This window comes from Plodia interpunctella, chromosome 2 (assembly GCF_027563975.2).
Source record: "Plodia interpunctella isolate USDA-ARS_2022_Savannah chromosome 2, ilPloInte3.2, whole genome shotgun sequence".
NCBI classification, from domain to species: Eukaryota; Metazoa; Arthropoda; class Insecta; order Lepidoptera; family Pyralidae; genus Plodia; species Plodia interpunctella.
The window spans coordinates 5411120-5434486 of NC_071295.1; the positions used below are offsets into that span (position 1 = coordinate 5411120).

General features: G+C 34.9%; 2 protein-coding genes across 2 annotated transcripts in view; one reads left to right on the forward strand and one right to left on the reverse strand.

Annotated features, from left to right (window-relative positions):
• The window catches only part of LOC128680746 (major facilitator superfamily domain-containing protein 12-like), a 99751-nt gene extending 84058 nt beyond the window's left edge, over window positions 1-15693 (reverse strand). Inside the window, exon 1 of the mRNA XM_053764127.1 lies at window positions 15544-15693. Within this exon, the coding sequence (XP_053620102.1) occupies window positions 15544-15621 (78 nt within the window). The 5' untranslated portion in view covers window positions 15622-15693. The remainder of the gene's footprint in view (window positions 1-15543) is intronic.
• Window positions 8471-23367, forward strand: part of Sema1b (Semaphorin 1b) — a 47333-nt gene continuing 32436 nt past the window's right edge. The window contains exons 1-2 of the mRNA XM_053764098.2: window positions 8471-9510; window positions 11456-11519. The gene's annotated coding sequence lies outside the window, so the exon portion shown is untranslated. The remainder of the gene's footprint in view (window positions 9511-11455; window positions 11520-23367) is intronic.

Below are 23367 nucleotides of genomic sequence, written 5' to 3' on the forward strand. Positions count from 1 at the left end.
TTACAAATTTAAAGTAGATGAAATGGTTTATTGATAAGTCTGACAGTAAAATTATGCTTGCTGTTACAACAACAACAACGAAAAAGACACACTATAAATACATGTAGATAAATCATATCGATTCTGTATGATCTTTGATTTGCGGCATGGTCCACAGAGCTGCGGATAAACATAATATTTCCATATTACGTCTGTTAAGAGCCGGCTCCCGCAAATAATATTTGCACTTGACCCGCTTATCGTCTACACAAACACTTCAACTACGCTGTACTCGGTGTGTGGTATCAGATATCCAATAATACGTTGAGATTCCAGCGGGTGACGTCCTAGATTCTATTTTTATACTATTCCTATTATATATTGGGAGTGTTAAGGCATGTGAAGATATCTGGATATTAAATGTTGGGTTAATGACAATTATTAAATTATGCAATATCAATAGATGTCAGGTGTAATGTGATAGACTTTTTAAAATCTGAAAGAGTAAGATCTTTAGCTTAGGAATATTGCTATAATCACCTATCAATTTTCGCCGAATATTCTATAAAATTAGAATGTGTTTTAAGGGTTTAAAGGTTGGTAACAAAATTAATATCTATTGAACCTTAAACTTTCAGTCAAATTGAACAGGCTGTTGACCTTTATACGTCCAATGGAGTTGACGTGCGAGTGTGAATAAAAGCGAATTCAATCTTTTAAACTGCAATAGAACAAAATGCGAAGTTTGTTGAACTCCTCAGGCTTAATGCAGTAGTAACGGTTGCAATTACCCCGGCGCGCTGGGGCGGTGGTCGTGCGGCGACGAGGCCCGCCGGCCACCGTTAGGTACCACGGTACCACCGTTCATCGTAATTAACCACAACTCGATCGTTTACTTACTCACTGAGGAAATTGAGAGCGAAGTCATAGACCCACTTTACCTATGAAACTGATTTTCAGTGTTTCTTTTTTACTATTTAGTTTCACCTGTCTAGATGTTTCTCTGTCTGTCTGTAACAAAATATTGCAATTTAAATATCACCTATACAGCACGGATATGGTTTTTTGTCATGCGTCGAATGCAGCAAGATCTCAATAAAATTTATGGCAAAAATTACAGTTTAGTAAAAAATCTTATTCTAGATCCGTAGACAGTGTAAGAAATTTTACTTATATTTGAGATTCTGATGTTATACTGAGTTAATTTGAATCCCCTGTGAGATAGTCAAGAGGTTTCTGCCTAGTAGATAAACAGAGGTAGAGATTTGTTTTCTGATATCAATTGTATCTATTTGAATAATACACATGAAGTCACTTGAACTATATTTCCAATAAAACATGAATCACTTCGATATGATTGAAGATTACTGAGATTGGTTCATGTTCTAAAATAACTATGCATGGAGCATGCATTAATCAGTGTTGCCATTGAATCATTTTGGAAACATTACATTTTTGCATTTTAAAGATTTTGTTTTTATTGTTGAAGTTCACGCTTTGGAATTATTCTAACTACTAAATTGAACTTTAACTTCTTTATAGTTTTAAAGACTAAAAGTAGAAATCATTGAACGTGTTGCGGATAAGAATCCTCCTTCTAAACTAAGAATTGTCCCATGTTAGTAGAAATACTCATAATCTACATAATCACAATATCTCTCTCTTAACTTCATAAGTTCCCGCGCGGTTGCACGGAGCTGTGATGCCGCAATAGCTATTATTTTTGTAAGACTTTAAATTGGTCAGACGAATACTAACTCTAGTATTTCCAGCTTCAGCTTTGACGTATAGAAATATTTGACATACCTACTTGGGATTTCTTTTAACTTAAAGATTTATTGAATATAATTTCTTGCTTTTTACCAGAAGGGGAATTTTGAATTTTGAATTTATTGAAGACAATTGGTCGTCACTGTCTTGGATACTGATTAGATAGACTCAGACCACCTTGATCAGTTTTTCAATTTGCTGAAGAGGCAACACTGAGTATAATTCTCAAGGGCGCTGAAAATGCGCTCGACGCATACCGCCCACTGCTTGGCTAGATTTAGAACTTTGGAATAACAATATCTTCGTTCAATACTTAAACTTATGTCCGGGTTTGTGTCTATGAAGAAAATTTAGAAATTAAAAAAAATACGCACTGATTTCTTCAAGATACAAATCTATTGTATCTTATAGCAATACAATAGGTTTATTATTGAATACTGAAGTTTGAGTGATGGTACAATCTCAAATTAATTAGTTACCATGATATTCATAATATACTGTACACAACATACTGTACAACAGTTTCCATTTCATTTAGCACATAAGTAGGTACATTCATGTATAACCGGCTTTAAAAATGTTTACTTACTCCACTTAAGTATATTGAACATCCATAAAATAACACTTGTTAACCTTTGCATGTTCTTAACGTTACAATAAACTCTATAAATTGCTTCCAACCAGCAATTAACAACTTGCTCAATCAAAAAAACTATTCTTATTTGAATTTTTGTTTATACATTAACTGCCGCGCATCAGGGCTTCGCTCCTGTGGGTTAGACCCATTAGCTTTCCATGTTAGATCCTCCTGTACGTACCATATTAGCTGACTGACCGAATTAAAAAAATAAAGGCATCTAAATAACCAAACATAATAAATAAATGTCATTTTAATTGAAATCAGTTTATTAATTACGTAATTTACTATTTTTTTCTCATTAAAGTATATTAAGAAGAATGCATTTAGACTCCATAAATTTTGATGTCATTACTGTCATACAAGCTCCATATAATTTATTGTTTCTGACATTAGAAAAAAGTATCTGATTTGATTTAGAGATTGGCGTAAAACTCACACCGGTGAGGATTTCAGAATTAATTACGTTTGTAAAATCCGTCACTTTATGGACCGAAGCAACAGGGCATACCCATAAAGAAATATACGTAAAATAACCGTTATATTCCACTATTCACTATGCCTGCTGGTTTATCGCAGCTAAGTGCTAACTCATAAATACACGAAAACATGCTGTAAGCCTTACAACTTTAATTATTATATGAATATCGAGTTGTCCCCAAGATGTGGCTCTTTATGCTTGCTCGTGAGTAAATATCCATTAGGTGGGAGAAGTAATGACCGAGAGGCATTAGGCGCACGAGGTCACATCATTAAAGGTTAAAGAGTGAGGGAAAAGTCAAACTTTGTCCAGTTCTTCGTGGAAATCTTATTTTAAGTACAATAGTTCTAGTTTTCTAATTGGTTCCGAATTCGTTGGTTTTGAACAGTGTTGAGGTGACATAATATAATACACCCTTGTACGAGCCCAACTAGATTGTAATCTAGTTTTTAATTGTATGTCTATAATAACAACTCTTGTAAGATTACAATAAAAGTACGTACCTCTCTTTGTTAATTCGCCAACAGTCGACGTTCATATGTAATGTCAAGAAAGCGTCAATAGTAAACACTAATAACAATCACAGCTTCTACCACGACGTTATTATCTATAGTCTATTTTTAGGCAATTGTACCCGCTCATTATATGATACCGACTGTACCAAGGCCTAATAAATCGCAAAGCTCGACAGCGGGCTGACTGTGCGCTTAATAAGATATTTTTAGGCCGAACCGCATTTTATTTTTTTATTTTGCTGACACTAATTTGTGTTTTTGACAGGTCCTTGTAGAGACAACGTCCGTGCTTTATAATGTCCATATTTTTTCTCTTCTGGTTTTTCATTTATCATTTTGTAATGATCAGATTACCTACTATTTTTTTCATGGCAGAATTTTTCGTGATTTTACTAAGGTTTTCAAACAGTGACAGAACACAACTATCAAAAACCTAAATATAAACCTCTACACTACAACATAGGTGAGTAAAACAAATATATGATTCGATACAAGCTGTACCGAGAATTTTTTAATGATACCATAAAGTTTATAAAAATAAAAAAAACTATGACTTAAAAGCATACAAAATTAAAATGTCAACTTAAGAATTTTCTTAATTTTACTATTTAAGTTCAAAATTTCGTTATGTACTCTGCATTTGTCTTCAGTGTCATTCGAATACGATACAATCGAATGTACTTGCCTAAATGGTTTGGAACCAGTCTGTAATTCTCCTTAGGCTATTTCTCACCGTGAGCTCGTAACTGACAGGGCATCGAACGGAGTGAAAGTTCCTTGGGCGACGACGCAGTGTTTTACTGACAAAATTAACTATGCCCGCGACGGAGTGGGAGTAGAGTAGACTAACTTATTCCTGAGGATTACAGCTGAAAATTGAACGGACTGTTAATTTGTGAGACGTATTTCGTGTAAAGGGTCGGTTCGACGCCGCCGACGCGACGCCGACACACGTCTGATTCATTTTATTTGCGGCGCCTGCTCTATAAAAATATCCGCATACGTCCGTCCGTCTGCCGCTGTGTCTCCTCCAGTACATATGTTTATTTTGCTACTCACTCAGCTATTCATTGTCATTGACTTGTAATATTCAAAGATGCTTCTTAACTTTATTTTTACACAAACAACTATATGCTGCAAAATGTAAAGCGTTAAGGTTGTTTTTAAAGCTCACTATGATAATAATCATAGTGAGCAATATGCAATAGCATATCCAGATACATTTTCAAAATAATTTATTTATTTATTCTTTTTTTATATTTATCTAGAATTGGTAAATTATATGTATATTGGTAAATTATATGTATATAAAGATATTTTTATGTTACTAATATTCGTAAAGTAAATCTTCTGTGAAGCTATTCACGCGTTCGCTACACATTGCTCAGTCGTGGGTACCGTAAGCCAAACCACAGGCAGGCCTGAGCAGCCGTAACACTATCCTGATGGAAATGTTACCACAGCCGCATCCACCGCCAAACGTTACTGCGTTCCAATTAACTAGTTCTGAGTAGAGATATGATTATTAACTTAATCTACTGAACACATTTGGGCAAAATTTGATATTCAAGTATACCTGGAATATGTACCTGTATATGTATGTACCTGTATATACCTGTATGACCTAGAATAGCATATTATGGTGCATTTTATCTCGAAATTACCGAAGCGCAGCTAAGAGTTATAAACAATCCAAAATGACTGACATTAATGAAGATATTAAAGATATTCTAGACATGTAAATTTGATGTCGAGAACATCAAATTTACTAGTAAGCAATAAAGATAGAATCGAGAAATAACATACAAACAATAATTCATATGTACCTAAGTTAAGCAACAACATTATGAGCAGCAATACACTTGGATTCGTAGAACAACTATCAATTCCCCAGTTCAATAATGTCCTTAAACAAGCTTTTCTACATGATTAGCAAACAATTCCCATTTAAGTTGCAAAATGGAATAATCAAGGAACGAGACATGCTGTAAAGCCTTAAAATATTCCCATCGGGTCGTCAATTTCGCCAATCTAATAAAAGTGTTATCGTATGCGTCGATCCATGAAACCCTTTATATGCTAAAGAGACTTCCGCCGGCGAAAATAATAATTTTCTCATGTTATTGCTTCGGCCGACGCTACATATAATTTTACAAATGTGACGCGTTTATCTGAGCCCATAATGTACAGCTTTTATAGTAATCGAACGAAACAAATATATAGTAGTTCATAAAGGATCAGGTTATTTTTATCAATAAGTATTTCTAATATTACTCCATTTATCTCAGACACATGTTTTTCTCCACCTGCCCCTGGTGTCTGTTTATCTTCTTAATATAATATACTTATTGCGAGTTCATATTTCACAATTGCCCATATGTACATACTCTAAGTACAATAAAATGACGCCATGACAATGAAATCGTATAACTCTTCTTAACTGGTATCCGAGGGCTGAACCAGTAAACTTTACAGATATTAATTTTAGCCTGCGCAGTAAATCGCTAATTGCACCATTTCATCTAAACGTCAGCAGCGCGCAGGTTAAAGCCAACGTCATAAGTTGACTGGTGCATTCCACTCTAAAGACCAATTTTTTCAACCACTGTCTTTTTTGCATCACAATACTTCTATCCAAAATATTTTTCTAAAATAGATCCATATCTGCGCCAGAGATTTCGACGCTTATCTTAGTTTCTTAGTCACACAATTCAACAAAACCCAGTCACCCCATTACACACTGCAAATGCAATTCATCAGGCTATTGTAAAGTGGGCAAGGAAGGAGCGGGGACCGCACTCGGCGCCGTCTGGTCGTCGATGACTCAGTGGGCTATACGTCCAACCATCTCCCCCTCTAAACGCTATTTACCCCGTAATTGGTGGTGTGCCCCCTGCCGATACACTGGATATTGATTAGCTGCAATTAAAACGGAGACCCTTTTAAATAACGTGTTGCGTACTTACACGCTAAATAAAACAATGCATTTTGCTGGTAACGAAATTGAATTATGATGTTCAAATGTAATCTTATAGGAAATTGATTAAAAATGCAATCACCATAAGTCCAGCTATTTTTCATTTGTTTTAATTTAAAGTTGTAATGTTCAAATTAAAGTAATCAAGCCTAAGTTATGTGCAGATTTTGCATTAGCCTGCTTAGCAGATAAGCTGAAGAGCCATGGGAATACTGCTAATGCAAAATTAATATTATCTAATTATACGTACTGTACTGTAGTACTGTAGTACTACTAATACGTACTGATGCAAAGAACTACTTGAGCAAGATAGAATAAATATAGTACCAGTCTGTATAATCGCGATCATAAATAAATTCCACGTAGTGTAGACTCGTGTATGTGATTTCATAGTACCTACTGATACAACACGTCTGATCTTCATTCATTATTATTCTAGATGGAACCTTATTTACTATACTTATACATTATTCTTTTTTAATTTTAGCTTATTATTCTTTTGACAAAAATTTACGAAATAACTCTACGATAGAATATTTGCTTTTTGCTAATTGCTCAGGTGAATAAGTGAGTGGAACGATTTTCTTCAAAATATATAAGTAGTTATGATATTATAGTTATAATACGTACACAAGAAAGTTGTTTTCCTCAAACTCAACATCCTTACATCACTTATTGACGTCAAAAACATATTTACAAACATTTTCTCAAACAGAATAATTAAAACAATCGCATCCGCTGTGAAGATGTTAAAAAAACATTAGAGAGTTATAAAAACGCAACAGTTCCGAGGCGGGTCGACTGATGATGAATATTTATGTAGTACCAGCCATTGTCAGGGGTTCTTGCGTGATATGCACCCTCTTTGCGCCCTCTCACGCAAACTGTTTCATTTGCAGTCCTAGCAATAATAAGCATAACAATATAAATAGATCACGATTCCCAAATATTTTTTGTCATTGAAATATTTATCGATTCTAATATCCATACTAATTATTAATTTAAAACTATAAATGCGGAAGTCTCTCTATCTGTCTGTCTGTTCCGCTTTCACGGCTAAAAGGCTAGACTAATTTTCATAAAATTTGATATGCATATAGTTAACAAATCCCTTTTAAACATAGACTACTTTTTTTTAAATCAACTCCCAATGACTATAATGGGAGTGAAAGTTTATATGAAAGTCATATCTGACTCTATTCCGTTTTCGCAGAAAAATTCACGTGGGGCGGTGTCGCAGGCAAAAGCTAGTTGTTGCATCAATTGAAATACATAATTTTCCAATTACACAATCGCAATAAATGAAAATGACGAAATACGTTGTTGGTTATTTCATCGACATTACGGAGTGTGCTTTTGTTGAAGTTCGCGAGCAGAACGCGACTCCACAGACCATTTTCTAATTCCTATGCAAATAGCGCCATCCAAACAGTTCCATATTATAACCATACTTGTAAAGTGTTTCGGGAACTTTAAAGAATATTTGTGCAAGTGGCTCCGTAAGTTACGAAAAACCGTTTTCCCTTCCGTGATATTTCCTGGGAGATGCGAAGCAATTTTCTACAAGAGATAACCTTTTTAAACGAGTTTTTGCGATATTTACGCATGACGACCATTGTATGACGATAGTACTTACCGCTATTCATTACCATTCCGCAAATTATTTCTGGATAATATAAATATCGAATCGCTAAAATCTAAACAAAATCTGTTGCAAGACGAAGAATCACAAAAAGTGATGATACTCACTGAGCATCTGGTATTATAAAATAGCTATTTAGAGCCGTTTTATGTCCGAGAATATTTTCACACAAGCCATTTAGATTTGCTCTCAAACATTTTAAATGGTTAAATCAAGCTTTCAAAGAAGTGCAAATAAAAATGTCCTGCTGAAACGGTTATAGTGAGAAATGGGCGGACACTAAACATGTTAGTGCAGCCATAAAGAAAGTGTAACTACAACAACATTGGACATTTCGTTTGTGCTACTGTACATACAATTTATAGACATGAAATTATTGCTCATCTAATTTATTTGTTCTTATTTGTAATACTAGTGTTTATGATACTATTACTGCGCGTAAATGAAACTCATTTTTTTCATTTTTCAGTTAAAACACTGCAAGCGATGGCAATAAAAGTATTGAAGTGTTATGTTTACTGCAATGTTGACATTACAACGCGATAACTCTAGCGGGAAATGTCCATAAAAGTTCAGTTTAGAAATAAATAAACTTATCTAGAGATTGGTAAAATTATTAACAAAGTAATAACAACAATTAGTTCTTATATAATCAGCATCCTCAGACCATTGACATTGACCATTAGCAGTCAAAGAACCAAAAACATGAGGTCTGAAGACCAATCGAACTGAAGAAGAAAAAGTTATGAACCTGGACCCTGGACAGCCCTCCGACACGAAACGCCTAAAAAAGAAATGGGGATAAAGAGACGGGAATATTGTTAGATGACAAAAAGAGTGAAGGACTTAAAAAATAAGTTATCATGAAATCCACTACTGATAAATACCGCAGAAAATATTTTTGATCAGGTGTACGTTTAGAGATCAGGATCCCAAAGCAGGCAAAAGCAAGATTAGCCGAATTAAGGTATTACATCGTTCGTGCCCGACACGGCCCGATTTCCCGGGAGGCTGTAAATCACGCATCTCATGGTTACGTCAAGGGTGAATTGTTGGTGCCACGCTTAGGATACTGTACCATTCTGATGCAAAATTTTGCCTCTATAGTGAGAATCGACACTTTTCAGACTCAAAATACTACTTTCATATATATTTTAACGAATGGACATCTATTGCCAAAAATTAAAACACCACCACACCACAGAACAAACAAAAATAAATAGGTAGAAATCATATTATACCAGTGAAAGTGAGTAAGCAGAGTTGTCACAAATGATGTGATGTGGATTAATTTAAATAGACCCATTCAACATATGTTGCAGTCACATGAATAACTACAACGCTGTTTTCAATGGACCTACACAATACAATACAATACAATACTCTTAATTGCATCAAAAGCAAAATTTACAAATAAAAGAAATAGCACCTACTGCGAATAAGTCACGTTTATTACATCCAAAATGTGATGAGAGTATTTATGATTCAAAATTTTCTTGAATACGTATGGTAGGTATATTTATCTGTACAAGTTTTACTGTAGATACCACATACATTAACGTTATTTATTGCGCAGGAAAACGTAAATTATACTTTACCTACATATTATAAATTCCTCCACAATGCGGCCTTAGGTACAGTTACGTAAACCATCCAGCCGGTGCCGCGTTTGAACTTATTGCATGCCCTTCTGCCATACAATGAAAGAATACAGTAAAATTTCAGTAGAGCACAGGTGTGTAACCTGTGATCTACTGAAATTTTGGACGCTTGCCATAAAACATGGTCAGCCGGTTTGATGAAGGACGAGATGGTCCGTCCCTGGGTCGGTCCCCGAGGGCACAGCCCTTCTAAAATCTTGTATTATGTGCGTCACACATCACCGCCGGCCGATAACTTTACGAGCTATGCTTTTAGGCTATGATTTCTTTATAATGAAAGTAAATAGCGAATTCGGGACCGAAAAGTAATAAAATCTATATACTATATTCCTCGTGAACTCGCGATGCTGGACTTTCAACTATACAACTATATAATATCACTTCAAGACTAATTGTTACTCCTGTTCTGCTCGTGGAACATACTAGAATATTTGACGAATTATTGATCGTTGTTGCTATTGGTGGAATAAAGATACTATTGAAAACTTTTCTGTACTCTATATGGAAAACGGCATATTAAAACTATCGATACCTATAGAACTATCTACTCTTTGCGCAGAGTATATTTCATTTGACAATATTCACGGTCGAGTTACTATATCAAGCTATCCAAATTCATTGCATCTTTAGCACTCGCTCTCGCATTTATATTCTTGGCTTTTGAATAAACCTTTAAATTTAAAAGTTTAGGATGTCATTTTACGATCGACCGCATGCCTGACAACCCACCTGTTGATTGTTGGTGCTTGCCTATCAACTATCAATACTGTTTATTCCTTAGTCGCCTCATACGTCATCCACACGGAAACCACACTCCTCAAATTATTAGTTCACTAACATTGCCGCCATATTGAATTCTATGCTAGTATCTTTATATACAATTGGTACCTACAATAACAATAGCGATCAGCAAATAAATCTAGGATTGCGAATAGCAAGTAGCCTGTATTCATTAAGGCATGTAAATTAATACGTTGGTAGATACGACTAAAGCCGTTTATTAAAATTAAACTCGACCTGGCGTAGAACTAGGAAGATTAATGATCCCTTGAATACGAAGTTATGTAAAGAGCAAACGGAGTGGGGCCTCGCTATGTCCTGGCATGATTCCAAACTCACTTATCTCCCTTTATTTCGTTAACAGGAACTTAAACTACGAATCTGTGAGTATACAGTTGATACGATGGATACCAGCCTATGTCTGAACAAATAATTAACTTAAAATGGAGTTTGAACACACATTCTTTTAGAAAATAATGTAGAATCAATATCATATCAGTGTAGATATCAATATCACAATCTCAATGAAAGTGAGTTTATTTTTCAAAATTTTAATGAAAATGTTACTAAACCAGGTACGATGGATGAAGTAAAATCACAGCAAAGCATATTATTTCTTGTGCGGTGAGCTCGTGCGTGTTGGTTCAGCAATTACACTTTTTACGTCATTTTGCCTAAAAACACGTGGTTTTGTTTTTCACAGTATTTTTGTTTGGTCAAGGGTACCCTCTACTTTACCCACAGCCTTGCGCGAAACATCTGTCCTAATATTTACGTTTAACAAAAAGTTCTGTGATATTTTAGCCAGACAGGTGACAGCAATAACGATAAACGAAAATAAAGCTTTCCCTGTATGGTTTTGGTTATTCAAATATGTAAACACCATAGGTTAACGATTGGTCTGCTTTCACGGGTAAAACAAATTACCCGCAAGTTCCTTACAAAAATTGTAATTTTAATAGACAATAAGGGATTAGCGATAGTTACTTTAAATAGTAATACTTTCTTTTCAGGATAAATGATTCCGCGATAGAATTTGACACTGAATAGCTGCCACAAACTGCAGTGAAGCGAGATGTAAGTAGTCTGACTTTTGATTATAGGTAACCGTAACAATGGTAAGCACAATGGAGCACAAACAAAGTAACAAATACGAAACAAGCGAAACGTCGCGTGAAGCCATTTCACACGTTTTCTCTGGAGACGGGAGAAGGCAAGCAAAGAAAACATATTTAACGTCGTCGCCAGCAAAGCGCCCTAGACGTGCAATTCACAATACACTTGTTCAGAGACAGTTGGTTGGAGTTCGCGACTTCTAGTTATATTGCTCCCCGTGGAGCTAGCAAATAGGAAACAAGCAATAAAAATAGTTCCGGGCATCCAACGGCCGGGACAAATTCCGACCAAAATTACGTGAGCAAATTAGACATTCCGGGACATAGCTGCTGGAATAATTGAGAACCCCCGCAGTTCGCCGATGTCGAATATAGCGCACGATCTGTTGCTCGCTCTAGTCTAGCGCTACTTCATGCAGTGCTCTGCACACTCACTCTGACCTCTTATGTATTACTTGTATACTGAAAAAAAATCTTATCTTAGGTAATAAATAAAATAATACATTGTAATTTCTATTTAAACTTAATTGCACAAGTCATCGTAAACAATTTCACCACTTTATAGTATCTGAAGATATAAGGTGAGGAAATTGTTTACGATGAACTCTGTGTAATTTGTATATAATTATATTTATTTATATTTATTGCTCTAACTGAGTCAATATTAATTATTGTAAATTATATATAGTAACCGATGTGACCTTTCACGCAATTTGGGTTTTCCTGAAGTGTATCAAACAAAATTAAATGTCAACACCACTAGCAATTAACATACAAAATATAACAATCAAATTCAATAATTCGCGAAGGCTGGTTTTGTATTTTAGGTATGAGGTAACGAAAACCGTCATAAATTCAACAATTATTTACCAACTATCACGAAACACGGCCTTTAATTTAGATGCTATTTCGTGATATGATCACACACAATGATACTAATAAAATGAACCTGTACTTTTATCTGATTTCGCGACATGCTCATTAAGAAACTGGAATGTCTTATTAATATGCAAAGTATTTTAATTTGTAATTATATAGGTAGAAATGCTGTGGTATCCAATGATATCAACAAATAAATGTAGGTACTCAAATTGTTAAAATAAGCGATGGATCAATCTTGTAGGGAAACAAATGTTTATTCTGTTGTTCTACAAGTTAAAAGAAAGTCTGCATCCCATTAGAGCTCGTGCCTTCATCTATGTTCTCTGAAATAAGGTTTCAAGCTCAGTTTCCTGCCCGAAGCACCTGGCTATTATCCTAGTATTGTATTATTCTATCAGATATTTTTTTAAAGATTTTTTTCTCTAATATTTATGGATTTGATTTGAGTAGTATTTCTGACAAAACTTCGTGCGTGGAATTCATAGCATTCAGCAAAATATCATCTGAAAGCAGAAAAGTGCGTGGATCTTCATTAGATGTGTTGTCCTATCTACCTAATGAAAAAGATAAGTATGTTAGCTCAACAACATAATCATCCAAAAATCAAAATGAAGTTCATGAAATAAGTTCACCGTTGCCTTTTAGTTACTCTTTAATTTCTGTAAAGTTATTACAAACAAACAAATGAAGTTCAAAGTTACTGCTAGATTGCGGCACCTATGATTTAACTTGACAAATTACTATACAGTAGAAGTTTTGGGCGCTTTCGAAGAGACTAGGATCATCCGTAGTTGGAATTCATTCTGCGAACAGTTGAGTCAACGAACATCTGCTTCACTGAAACTACTTCCCACTTTCGATAAACATCAGAAATAGGATAGCGGAATAGAATAGGATATAAATTCAGATAAGCAAGATTGCAGCCACCATTCGATAGAGTTCGAGAGCGTGCTTTCAAGAAATCATCAATAAAATCTCCACTGGTAAAAAATATATCGAGTCTTTCTGAATATCTTAAAAACTAAGCTTGCTAATTCTTTTCGAATATAATAGGTATTCAACGATATAAATATATCACAAAATATTTTAAAAATATCATCTCATAAAATAAACCCGGCAAAATAATCGAATTTGTACTGCAAGCTTCTTTACGTTGTGTTATATCCTTATGATTGTAATCCAGAACGCTTTCAAAAATAAATGGACACAAAAATAGCTACAATCGGGATGCCTTGGGCATTACAAGCATCGGCATATCAAGTTACCCCACATTGGATATTTATGTCATGGTAATAGATACCAAATTGGGCAGTGTGAAATGTGTCTATCTATGGATCGCTATCGAAATATATTTTTACTGGCTAATGCCCGCGACTTCGTTCGCGCAGACTATGACTCCAGTGAATTATACAAACAAAAATGAGTTATGCTAAACCAGCTAGATGATCGAGAACGAGTATATTATCGAAAATTATAGTTAGTTTAGGCAAACTGTTAGCGCGTTCACTCCCAACTTATGTTATTGTGTAATAAATCCTAAACTATGAAATAAGTACCTAAATATACTTATTACGTTAAACGACTTTTACCGTTAGTGTAGCTGATCTGTTTGAATACTTTGAATTCCACAACAAATGATGAAAAGATCTTCGATTTTTATACCTTAACAATAAATACTCATCACACTGACCAACTTTTGCTAAGACGATATATCCTATATATGTATATTATTGTGTCTCTTTGTATTCCACATCTCAGATCATCATACACAACAAAAAAGTTTCATTCAAATCCGTCCTGTTCCGGAGATTAGCGAGCGATTAGCGAGTACAGACATTTTTTAAAATACTTACTCTGTTTCTTTCTTTTTTGTCAATATATTAAGCTGACAAACTTTTTTTACTGTTATATTATATGTATTGATTGATGAGGATTAATATTGATTTAAACACTTTAAGATCAGACTATCTTACCATAACAATCAGCAGCACATCATCAATGTATTCAAAATCAAAGCAAACGCGATATTGCCTACTTGCAGGTTTCTTTTTGAGTTGTGTTATTATTTTTGAATATTTATTTATTTCATTCGCGTGCGTAGATGGGCCTTGGTTCTTAATAATTTAATTATGTGAGTAATAAAATATAGATGCTGGCTCGTAGGTACATAGGTGATGTACTTACTATACATGCACAGTGTTTTATTTCGCCCCGTAGTTTTTGCTATTTACCAAGTCTTATAAAAACACGCCGGCGATGGCGCGTGACATGATTCTCGATTGTTAATTATTTTCACGCGATATTTGCTATAATCTCCGCTGCCGGGTCTGATGCTGTGTACCGTAAGCGGCGATAATTTCATAACGGTAACAGAACTAATTTGAATAACAAGTTCAAATAAAATTTGATTGCCTTCGATCGTAATATTTGTGACCGCATTTAGATTTTATTGATGTTTTTATAACACGCTAAAATCACAATCAAATAAAACAATAGTTAAAACAATGAAGTTTGTATTGTATGTAGGAAGTTATCATGTATGTTACCTTGATTTAATTAATTAATTAATCTGACATTTGGCTTGAGACCAACATCTGTGTTTCAAATCACAAACTAGATCTCGCTTTATTCACATTTGATACGGTGATTATCAATTAACAATTCGCAGATAGCTAGCTATTTTTTGCAGCAACCATAGACTTTTTTAGTCTTGTCCTTCGGAAAACGTTTTATGTACGGTCGGAATAATGTTGAATAAATTATATTTAATGGTGAGTAGGATTGTTTTTATGTGGGACTGGTCGTGGGGCGGCGGAGTTGTTCTTTTTTGTTCGTAATCAATTTTAGATTTGGAGTGGAGTCGTGACCTGAGCGCGTGAGCCTCTGGGGCTTCCGCGCAATTTTGCTTCAATACTACTCATACCGATCCCATATTATTCAAGCTAAGCCTACGGACAAACTATTCAAAATTTCAATTGAAATTAAAACTCGGTTCACTAGTATCAAGATTTTATCTTAACGAAGTAATAACTTAAATACATTTATTATAAAAATATTTCACAAAAGGTAATCCTATCAGCAAAGTTAGTTAAATATATACTTACTTGTACAATTTTAACCGTACCTAATCCTCTACAGTTTAGTACAATAGTCAGACAGAAGATGAATTGGGACTTGAGCATCCTTTACTTGGAACACTCAAAATCCTCGGGAAGATTCTTGCGGAATATCCAGTTGAGTAAAGTCCGGGACAAATTGTCGGCGTGGCTTTCGCGGACTATGGCGGATCCGGCCGGATTGTTATTGATGTGCAGAACGCGGCCGACTGAGCCGCCCGGCCATCTGATAGTTTTCATTATGGCCGATCATGCGTGCCGGATCCGACGCGACGCTCACGGAAAAATCGTGAAATATAACCGCAGCCGTCAGCCCTAACACATACGAATTGTCCCCAATCCTATCACGTTACATTTCTTCCCTAAATGCCTCTATTTATCGCTCACTCTATAGCCATATACCCACTCAATACTTTCTTGGTACCTATACAAAGTTCTTTGAAGTGTAATTAGGAAAAAAAAGTGTAATTAGGGTACAATTGGGGTTGTTATTGTTACAATTTTAGTTACAGATTATTTTATCAACTTGAATGGAAGGTTTTCTAGTTAGTCTCAAACTGAAGATATTTATTTCCATAATTATTTTGTGATATTGGTTTTATGTTCGGTTAACGGACATGCAACATTCCCGGAACTTCTAACTGCCCATGATGTTCAAAGAAATATAATAGAATATGCATATGATCTTGTAATAAACATAATACTGGCCATCAACAAAAGTAGATCCGCAGTATCTCGTAGCGCGTTCAGATGGAGATGAGTTTATCGAAGCTGCAGCCACAGAATTGCATCTCAAACCACAACAGTTCCTGAACATTAACATGACTTAACGGCACATGACAGACTTCCGCGAGTTTAATTTTACATAAAATATTATCTTCAAGTCGTGAAGTCACTACAGTCTATTCTTAAGTTATAAATAGTTCCTCGGGTTCCTCCTAGTTTCTTTATATCTAGTTACTAAATTATAAAGCTTTAATTAAGTAAGTAGTACGTTCTTTTTGCCTGCTAACGCTAATCTAGTTTCTTTTCACAACTAAATAGTTAGTGAGTATCTACTTATTAAAACAAATGGGCCATGCAAAGCGTTGATATTGTAATTTTCGGTTACATCATCGCAGTGCAGTAGAATTCCGCTTGCTAATCGGTCGACGAAATTTGAAACACTATCCGAATATTGAAGAAAAGTATACATGTCTTAAAACTCTATTCAATTCAAGCTATATACGAAACACTATTTTAAACACGAGAATAAACCTTCAATTTAATGGGATACAGCAAATGCTTCGGCAAAATAGCAAATTATCGGAGTCAATCGAGAAATGATGCATAGCAGTGATTCAGTCTCCGCTGACTCAGCACTGCTAACTGATCTTCTTAGAATAGCAAAATAACCTTGACAGTAGGAGCAATCGAATCTGTTCACTCTGTGTTCAATACTTTTCCCTAAAATAATGATCACAAACTAACTAAAAGAAGAAACCTCGATTTTTATGCCAATAAATATATTTCAAGAGCATTTCCATTATTATTTTCTCGAGAGACATGCAATCCTTTTCAAAATTATTTCAGTTCTCTTTGAATAACCATCTTTAAAAATAAATGGTAAATAAATATATTTTTTATTATTATCATCAAAAAATACAGGGTAACGGAAAATATAGTTGATAAATGAATAACTATCCCAATTGTGCAAACTCTTAATAATTATTTTATGTAAATACGCGACAGTTTTTGGTTCGGAGACAAAACCATTACAAAGGTGAACTAAAATAGTTATCAAGTTCACCAGTTGTCCGAACACGAGAAAAGACTCAGATTGAAAAAAAAAATCATAAAATATAAGAGTTTGGGAGCGAGTTATGCGTAGCATTCATTCTATTGATAAAAATAATGGCGTGTATTCTAAGTGGAGATCATTTATTTTAATAGGCATAATTCCTTCTATTGTATATGTGTCATGAACATGCATCGAGTCGGAGCTGGATAGGAAGACCCGATCAGTGGTGTATCTGCACTTGTGGACCAAGTGTGTGGGACGATGCTGTCGAATAAAGATAAATGGGTTTGCCTGTGCGGGTTAGAGGGGAGTGTGGGGTGCGGGACGGGGCACGGGGGCACGGGGCTAATTGGCTGTCAGCGATGAGTCCGGTTCCTACTACACTCTCGCTGCACGCTGATCGTGAGTGGCATAGATCGTTTTCTGACGCCTGCGGGCGGCCCTCGTGACATGTTCGCTAAACAAACAAATAAAACCATAACCTTTGATTGGAGGTTGGAAGATTTATCCACATTTTGATTCATTACATATCTTCAAAGCATTTTTCCTGTCATTTGATTCGGCAATTTTGAGGAGTTTTCTAATTAGCATTCATGAGAATGCTAAATGCTGAAACGCAAAACACTACAAATAGTTTATAATTTTTCACTTTGTTGCTTAACGGACGTTAAGTTTTCTGTATCATTAAGGAAAATCACTAATAATTTTCTTTTTTGTACACACCAATGCCTCTTTTTTCTTCTGCCGTGGATCTACTGGAAGAAATTTCTTAGAAATAAGTAGTACCTTTACACTTAAGTAGTTTCCTATTTGTAAGTTTTATATTTACACTGTTACGTTGTGGACATAAATGAAAAATAAATCACTAATTTGAATATTTAAGTACCTACCTACTACTACCTGCCTACCTACCTAGTAAGTATTATATTTTGCTATCTAAGAATTCTATCTTGAATTTATCTTCATAGAATATACTTGCGTAAATATGGGTATCGTAATTTCTGATTTGAAACCTCATTCTATTATAGCTCATTTCACGGTCACTAATCACATCACAACATTAACTCATCTCGACAGACACAGTAATATGGCAGGTTGCGCCGCCTGATGTAAAGTTAGAGCGGATGTGATGCGACTCGCTCGACAGCTTTACGACTCCGTCCCACGGCCAGCGCCAGGTGTACCCTCATTAGCATCATATATTCATTAACGGGACACACTGACTACAACTCAAACAAAACCTGATCTCGCAGTCTCTTTCTCTCTCACAGAACCACCTTCAAAAACATAGTAAGTAATTCCAATTTATTTGATTACAGACTATAACTTACGTCGCAAAGAGCTATATACTTTTTGTTCGTGTTTGTTTTTGTTAGATTTTGTAACACCAACACTATAATTCAAGGTCCAGTAACTCCATTTGCCAAGGTTCACAGATCACAGGGAACAACAAAAACTCTCCGGTCTTCATACCCGTCAACTTTTTGTGCAGCTTGAATAAAACATAATAATTGTTTTTGAGAATATTGCTAGAATATAAATATACGAACTGTTATGCAAACTACTAAAATCTGAATATTTACTAATAGTACCGTTCGTCCCTAGTAATTGCTATCGTTAAAACCCGCCAATCTGCGACGAGCCCGCAGGATGGATCATGGGCTCATACTCCTTATCTATCCTCAGTGCCCCAGCAGTGGGGGTACGTTACAGAAAATAATAATAAAATGTAGTACCTAGTTTACCAAGTATTGTCATCCATTGAATACGACGATGACTGTCGTTACTCGTTGATTATTGCGTATTTTAAGTTGTCCTCCTTTTGTGAGGTGACTGTAGATTTAATATATATAATTCATGATTTATTTGATAATATTTAATTTAATACATTTGTTTAACTAACACTATAATATATTTAAATGCACTAATAAATGAAAGTTTGCAGAAAAGAAACCGCAACATTATTCGTCTAAACTATGAGAGTTAACTTACGAGTACACAATTATAAGTAATACTACGAGTATGGACTGTAGATTGACTGAAATAAAATAAATACATTCATTAATAAATTTAAGCATTTCGAACATTAATATATTCTTAATCAATATATTCTTGTACCTAGTTAGTAATTAGCTAAAACTCATTATCTTCAACTCTTCGTATAAAAACATTGAAAAACATATGGGAAGAGCGTTTTTCCGTCGTCATTTGTGTCCGCAGAAAAACAGAGAAAGGTTCACATAAATCTGTGAGACACAAAGCGGGCGCGGCAAGGACAAAGTAATGAACTAATTACATTAGTCGCAATACTGAGACGCAGCTAAAGCCGCGGAGGCTGGGGCGGATGAGCCGCGACTATTAGCGGCCCTGACTGACGGCTCTCTATTACCATTAGAGCCACAGGTTTTGCGCTGATGCCCTTTTTTACCCCATGAAAGGACTTTCTCGGGATTTATACTGCGAGAGAGACCTAAATTAGAATAATTACTCGTAGATGTACTGTGAAACGTGATTAGAATTCTTAACGGTTTTGTACACGGAGCTCTGAACTTAATGGGAGTACGAGTAGGTTCCACAAACGGTAAAAGTGTTACTGTATTTAAAAGATAGAATTTTACTAAAAGAACACTGTACAAATACTATCCCAATCAGAAGTAATGTAAATATAATATAAGTGCAATTAATATTAGGTGAATTTGTTTGTTGTACACTCAACTAATCTTCTTGATTTGTAGCATATAGATACCTAGGAAAGTTTGGAGTAAGGAGAAATACCGTGTACCATTAATCTCAGAAAAGTAAGTTACCGTAGAAAAATATCACGGGCGAAGACATGGGAACAAATCGGTATATGAAAGCAAAACATCAACACTCCACACTCTTAACAAATATTTAGGTTTATTTTAGTAAATAAACCACTCATATTTATGCATACATGAATTCCAAAATTTACACTCCTATTCGAGTAGGTTGTGTAAAAATGTTCTGAAAAGGCCACACAAAATGTATGGCGGGAATTGGGACGCAGCGTGAAAAGGATTCGACCTCGCGATTGGCATTCAACGTGGTTGCAATAAAGCGAGTATTATGCAGAGATGCTTGATGCAACTGCAGTTGAGGCGACGTGGATTCGTGAAGTATTTCACCTTTGCTATCTTTTATGGAAAACATTTTGCTTAGATCACACGATATCTGTACATAATAGCGTGTTCTATTTAGTGTTTCAAACTATTTAATATTTCTAGCCAAATATTATATAGGAAACATTTGTCATCTACAAAAGCTTGTGAGAATCAAAATTTTAATTCTGCCTTTGTTAATTTTTTGATGGTGAAATTTCACGAAAATCACAGCACATAGAAGTCTCTTTAAAATATTGCAATTACTTATACACCATTTTTTTTAATTATGCGATTTATTTTCTGTCGATTTTATTTAAGTTATTATTTTAGACTTAATTATTGAATAGACATATTTATTTGCTCATTATAAACGCCGGTCTGAGCTAAGTAAAGAGGAAATTCAGCAACCTATTCTAAACTTAAAATATAGCGGATAATGAAAATATTTATTATGCCAGGAACAGAATGAAATCAGTTTTAACTTTAATATAATTAATGAGCTATTAAACCTCCACTATCCATAGTTATTATTGCGGGTATTTCAAAATAACAAGACAATTTAAATAAACAAAAAATAGTGTGCAATATCATGCACGAAGCGCTCTATGATTTATAGCAATGCAATCGCATGAAATACTCTGAGAACTTAGTGTTAATTACTACAGGTCTATTAATTACTGACGTTATTAGCAGAAAGCGCAGGAATGAGGCAAGTGCTAAATACGAGCTTGGTCATGGGCATGAAATTTAATTCAGAGCACGTTTCTCATGACCAGCATTTTAGTTATAAATATATACTTTACCGAAAATAAGTGTCTATCTTACAGGTTTTTAATTCCGTAACAAGAGGCTGTAGGTAATGCGGGTCATGTTGTGAATTATCACATCGCCGTCGGTGTCCGTTATGTTAAACATGACACCACATGTCTGCTTGCAATAATTGCATAACGTTCGCGCCCACAATAATAAGACAGCAGATAGATATGTCCTGTGTGTATTAATATGTTGATTGTTAAGGTAGGTAGTCTATGACCTTAATTATACTTACATGCTGTTAAACACTTACCTAAGTTACTTGACTACATAACAGTATGACTTTGATTGTTTATGAAAATTTTGTCACAATAAAACAAACAGATTTCGAAAGCCAATATCACATATTAATATTATAGAAATTCGTTGTGAGTGCCACACGCAAATAAATATTACCTGTACCTATTAGATTCTGCGCTTTATTTAATTTATGTTTAGCGCTCTCGTAATTCGCGCTAATTAATGAACTTATAGATACTCAAAATATTTGAGGTGTATGTTTGTGAAGGAGTGGCTTTTGCCTTCGTGCAATTTCACAACGTTATAAAAGTATCTAATCTGTTGGTGGCATGTCGCAAGAGCGGCCGTGGGTGAACTGACGAGCCAGCAGCTTCTAGCACGATGACAATAAAAAATATAGCATAGCAAGCTAACGGATCCCATTTCTACTGAAACACTTTATTTTCCCTTCACTGACCATGATATCATGATTTATTATTATGTCGGGAAACGCGAGCAAAATCCATACTTACTTATAAAGATAAAACCATACGACCAATATGTGTTACAATAAATTGTGTTTCAATTATTTTTGACACTTAAAAATCTATTCATACTTAAGTACGAAAAAATACTCGTGTATCCTTCCTCGTTTTGGGCAATTCATCTTCCATGAGCATAAAAACCAAAGCACTTTCTCTACTAATTCCCTGTCAGAATGTCTTGACTGCAATATTTCAATTCCATGTGTCAACGCAATGGGAAAACATTTAATTTTTTATAAAGGTTGCTCGAGACGTTACTCCAGCGACATGATTCTTTATTTTTTCTTCCTCTGATTGATGAATTCTCGCACACTTACTAGATTTTTTTCGACTATTGACTCGCTTGTAGGTATAGTATATTTTATTTCATGGATATTTATTTTCCATACAATCTAATTAACACTGGACGTACACACACATACCTGACGTACTATTATAAAGTTAAAAGTTATCAATTTGCCACCCCTTGTCTCCTTATTATTACAGGTCCTTCTTAGCTAGAATTTCTGAACTATAGCTTTGCCGTCAATGAAATAATTGTAAATAAATCTATATATAATAATCTGGGGGATTCAAATACTGCTTACATGAATGAGTGACTTTTTATAATTCAGAAACGTAAAAATAAATCATGTACAATTTGTGACATACTAACAGATATACAAACTGGATCAAACCTAAGTTATTAACATAAATAATAGATACATAATTCGTTACGACAATTTAGGTCATGCCGTATAAGGCATATTATACGCCGTTGGCGAGTGATGAATGACTTTTTTCCTAAAACGTCACTAAAAGGAAACATGGCGGTCGTGCGCTCGTGACCTCACGCATCCAAAATATTCGGAGCCCATTTGCTGACTACGTGCATGAAAACGATGCCATACACACTAGGATTCCCAGGGGCAAAACATGTAATCAGTTTACTTGCGCACTTTATACTACAACAACAACAGATACGAGACAACTCTCCGAAGCTCTCCAATTCGATAATCTTCATTTATTATTAAATGAACTACTTGAAATTGAAATAAAGCTGGATATATTTCACGTACACTGTTCGAAGTTAACGGTTTTAGTGGGAAGTGTAGCTAGCAAACAAGGTGAATGAGCAACAAAAGTGCAACGGACGAAGCTAAGCAGTGATCCGGAGAGAGGGAACAGGAAAAGGATACTAAGTGGCAACACGACACGGTTACTGCTCAAAAGGAGGGTAACGATACTCTTACAAAGTAACTACACTTTGAAACTATATTTTATAAAAATAATCTGATCGTTGAAATTAAAGAAATCGTTTTAATTTAAGTAAACTAAATTGTAGACTTTGTTT